The sequence below is a fragment of the Loa loa genome, assembly GCF_000183805.2.
Source record: "Loa loa unplaced genomic scaffold supercont3.694, whole genome shotgun sequence".
NCBI classification, from domain to species: domain Eukaryota; kingdom Metazoa; phylum Nematoda; class Chromadorea; order Rhabditida; family Onchocercidae; genus Loa; species Loa loa.
In genome coordinates, this window is record NW_018108874.1 from 13760 (window position 1) to 18210 (window position 4451).

A 4451-nucleotide genomic window follows, 5' to 3' on the forward strand; every position below is an offset into this window, starting at 1 on the left:
TCATCAATCCAATTTGGTTTACGTCGTTGACGTGAAGGACGCTGTTTACGACCATCTTTAGCCTGAAAATAAAAATTGAAATTCCACATAACCTAAACAGCATTCAGCCATACAACACTAGCTATGTACTTACTTCGTCACTATTTCCACTCTGCTCATCCTTCTCAATATCGTTCTTCGCTATTTGACAAGCTTTTGGTTTCGGTTTACGCTCTTGACCACTTTTCTTCGGCAATTCAGTTTCGTGCTTTCCTTCTTCATCACTTCCGTGCGAGATCTTAAAAAATCAATATAAGTCAATTTTTCTCTTCCAACGACCGTAATTTTGAAATGCTCATCAACTGTATTCTTAGGTTTTTTTAAAACAAGTACTCTGCTAGGACCAGCTACTCGACCCGTCGGCATATTTCCCACAATTCGTTTACGCGCTATGCGCAGGCGAATCGGACCATGCTTTTTCTTCTTCGAAACAGATGTACCCAATTTTGTAAGCTGAAAAACGACTTTTTTAAAACATTTCATGTCCAAATACAACCTTCCTAAAGGATTGGTAGAACATTAAAACAAACCTGTCCTGTCTTTTCGTGATTAAGATATGTACGTTTTTCCGGTCGCAGTTGCGGCCTCGAAGAAGGTTCATTCTAAATTTGAAACTATTTCCATTTCTCATATCTTGCTTCACTCAAATTTTTTTGCACCAATTTTCAGCTTCCCATTCCTTTTTCTCAATTCATAAATGAAAATGTTATTTAAAATAAATACAATATAAAACTTACACGCAAAAATTGTGTGTTCAACTCATATTTACTATCCTCCAATACCGGAGCCTTTTCGACTTCCCCACAAATAACTGCAATGATGTAATCCACACTATCTTTTACTGCCTGAAATTTGTGTGTGTAATATGAAAGACAGTATGATGAGTCTAACAAAAATGATTACAGTAGTAAGACATACCAACTCAATATTTTCAGCTTCCATATTTGTCATCGGTTCCAGTACAGGAACTGAATCATATCCAATCCCCTCTGATCCATCAAACGATTCTTCCTTCCCAAGAGAATCAACGGATAATGGATTCAAGTTTCGTTCCCCCATTAGTATAGCCTTTAAAAAAAATTTCCGGAAATGAAATCAATAAAATTCTGCCGTAATTACAAATTAAACCATAAGTTACAAGGGAAATAAATTACTTACTTTTGACTGCTTTCCTTTCCGGCCTCGCTTAAGCTCCTCGGATGTCGAACGGGCTGTGACGTACTCTTGATAATATTGTTCGTGCGCATTTTTCAAATGTTCGATCAACGTAGTATATCTGAAATAACATCATTTGAACTAATCATTACCAATGACCGAAACTGCCATCTAATGGCAGTGATCCGTTTTATCAGTTCTAAATCTGCACCAATTATTTGATGTATGCTTATAACCATTAACAGCACGTACGTCTCAGATTCAAAATCACACAAATAACATGGGATTCGTTTGTTTGATGTAGCACGGTGATTATGTTTCACAGTAAGATGATATGCAAACGTGAAGAGTGATGAAAATGGTTGCTTTTCTTTGCAATCACTGTGTGAACAAGTAAGTAAGCTCAGATCAACCATCAGTGTTTGGTATTTGCCCATACGTTCCAAAATTTTAAGCTGCAATGACAAAAAAATATTAAGTTTTAAATTTTGTTTTTAGTTGGTTACAAGCTCAGCAATTTGATTATTCTTCTCTCAACTTTCACTTCTTAAGAAGATGAACTTTCACTTCTTCATCTCTTAAGAACATACAGAATGAAATGAAATAAAATACTTCTTCAGTCCCAAGTTTTCGAGCGACACCATTTTTTGAGCTATCATCTTTATGATCAAGAAGGTTCATTTCGCGACAACGACTTGAATCGTCCTGTGGAATAAGAATTGGAACCTGACCCGGTCGTATTATGTCTGTTGTTACCAGTGCATGTGGGATTGATTCCATAACCTGGAAAAAGTTTAATTCATTCATTTCTTGATTTAAATTTTTTTCGGTTATTTAAGTTATACAAAAAGAAAATGGACTGCAAAGCGCCACCTGTTGTCCTTCTACGAATGTTGTTGCTGCCACATCACGTGATACACGAGACGGTGTATGTAATTCCAATTTGTGCTGCAAATAAATCCATAACAATGAAATTTAATTAAGACAGAGATTTTTAATCTATCTTTCTTCTATCATTCGTTCCCATACATACATCATACTGTGACATTATTAATGATTCAATTAGTCGCCATAAATAGACTAACCTTCGAGTTCGGTAATGATACTGCGTAATGTTTCATGCGTTTATTGACAAGGTTGATAAGATTTGTTCGCTTGAGAATGACTTTGGCACGTTTCGGCGGCTGCGAACTGGTTTTCGTGCCGGATGATGTCCCTACTTCTCCTCTGTTTTTCTGCTGTGGTGATGCTGCTTCCTTTTTATTTTGATTGCCGTTTCGAATTTCTGAAATTTCAAACTACATTATTCGATGACAAATATGACTATGGAGAGATAGCACCGGCTAGGAGACCAGTTTTGATCGAGACGTGATCTTGACTGTCTGTGATTTCGATATCCCGATAGATACCTCCTCACTTTCTCGATTTCCATGATTTTTGAATTGAACGATACCCCGACCACTTTTGAGAAACTGCTTACCTCCAAGGGCTTTTTCTGCGAAATCTACAGCCATAGCGCTGAATGCGGACGCAGTAGTCGAACATGATGCGCGACAATAGACACGTTTGTGCGTCAAATAGTCGAAAGGATAACGAAAGAAATTGCAGCAGTAACTATAATGTTATCAAATAAAGTCAAAGGTGACTTCAAAGAAAGGAAAACTTTTGAGGAAAGTCCATACAGTGCAATTTGCCAACTAAATTTAATTGTTGACATGAATGATCCCAAAATTTTGAAAAAATCTTAAGACGAAAGCAAGAATGAACATACCAACATTGCAAAAGGATAGTGCATTCTCTTGTCAATAAATTTTTCACATCATCGCTAGAGTTATTGTATATATTTATTAACGCATCAAGACTATCCAATCCTCCGGTTTGTATGAAAGGCGGCTGAAGGCCCAAATTATCAGCAATCCGGGACATTTTTCTTTGTGCTCAGTGATATTAGTGATATCACAAAAAACTATAAAAACAAAGAGAAAATTTAATTCCAATTTGATTTCCAATAATTTATTTGTAGAAAAAAGAATCCGGAACATCTTATAAATTTTATCACTAACAAATGCTTATTTGATTCAAATAACTTTTTATTCCTTGAAATTTTGTTCTATTCATTTGAATTCACTAATTTCCTTTCTAAGGCTTCACCAGAGATGTACGCCTTAGGATATCGTGATTTCATACTGAGGCATGTGATTAACTTACCGTATATCTCAGTGGGTTGGGATTTGCGCAAGTTTCCGAAAGAGACGAGTACAGTCGCGGAGATGAGAATAAGTTAAATTTCAGGAGGTCGGAGAAGTACTGTCTTATCCGCTAACAAAAGCAAAATAAACAACGCACTGCAAACAAAGAAAGTGTTTAACAAGACGGGATGTACGATAGCGCAGCCAAAATCTGGGAAATAGGAAAAGCAGTTCGGTATTCAAAAGTCGTGCGCCAAAATGATCGCGTACAGTTACCGATCAAGGAGTTGAATATGGGAGTATGCCGAAGGGGCCTATCACTAGAATGGAAAGTTAATGAATGGTTATGCCGATGGTTGCGCACTGCCATCAAGAGAGCATAGGTAAGAGTTGGTCCTTATCCACTCTTATTCTTGTTCCTCTCCTTCTTCCCCCTCCGCCCACTCATCCATATCACAAACTCCGATACCAATTACTTAACAAATATTGGAGAAGCACGAATCAAGGTGGTGTTTTTGAAAAAGAAGGCATTTCAGACGAGGTAACCAATCGATTTGACTGGAAAATCACCAATGAGAGGAGATCTAAGGTCATCTACTCATGACCTCTCCGTTTATCCTCTTCCCACCTCAAAGTTCCTCGCATTCTTTATGGTTATGTATGGAATGCTTGAAGGAAGTGGAAAAGACAAATAGAAAGGACTTGATTAAATAAAAATTTGGCAGATTAAATTGATTCCATTATTTAAGCAGTTATGCTGGCATTATCAAAGTGGGAAATAGTGTTAACAGAAATTAATCATTTCATACATACATTAATGACCCATCCTTACTGTTAAAAGTCAGAATCAAGGACAAATGGAGATCTATTCGTAAGGACATCACGTTTAGTAGCGGAAATACCTATCAGAAAGTTATCTTGGGAAGTCCAATGGACGGATAACCCTGAAGTTGCCGATGAAAAATTTGTTCACCGAGTAGTTATTGTCTTAAAGTGGCCGTTGTGTTACAGAAATGAATTGTCGCCGATCAGAATCGGTCGATATGACTATAATATTAACATTTCGAT

At 37.0% G+C, this 4451-nt stretch overlaps 1 protein-coding gene across 1 annotated transcript in view; it reads right to left on the reverse strand.

Annotated features, from left to right (window-relative positions):
* The window catches only part of LOAG_18927 (zinc finger protein), a 5039-nt gene extending 1877 nt beyond the window's left edge, over positions 1–3162 (reverse strand). Inside the window, exons 1-13 of the mRNA XM_020451589.1 lie at positions 2966–3162; positions 2675–2808; positions 2280–2479; positions 2068–2142; positions 1807–1977; positions 1447–1649; positions 1198–1315; positions 958–1107; positions 777–884; positions 570–641; positions 373–492; positions 134–277; positions 23–62 (exon numbers count right to left, since the gene is read on the reverse strand). Coding sequence (XP_020304615.1) covers positions 23–62; positions 134–277; positions 373–492; positions 570–641; positions 777–884; positions 958–1107; positions 1198–1315; positions 1447–1649; positions 1807–1977; positions 2068–2142; positions 2280–2479; positions 2675–2808; positions 2966–3120 — 1690 coding nt within the window. The 5' untranslated portion in view covers positions 3121–3162. The remainder of the gene's footprint in view (positions 1–22; positions 63–133; positions 278–372; positions 493–569; positions 642–776; positions 885–957; positions 1108–1197; positions 1316–1446; positions 1650–1806; positions 1978–2067; positions 2143–2279; positions 2480–2674; positions 2809–2965) is intronic.
* Between the last annotated feature and the right edge of the window lie 1289 nt (positions 3163–4451).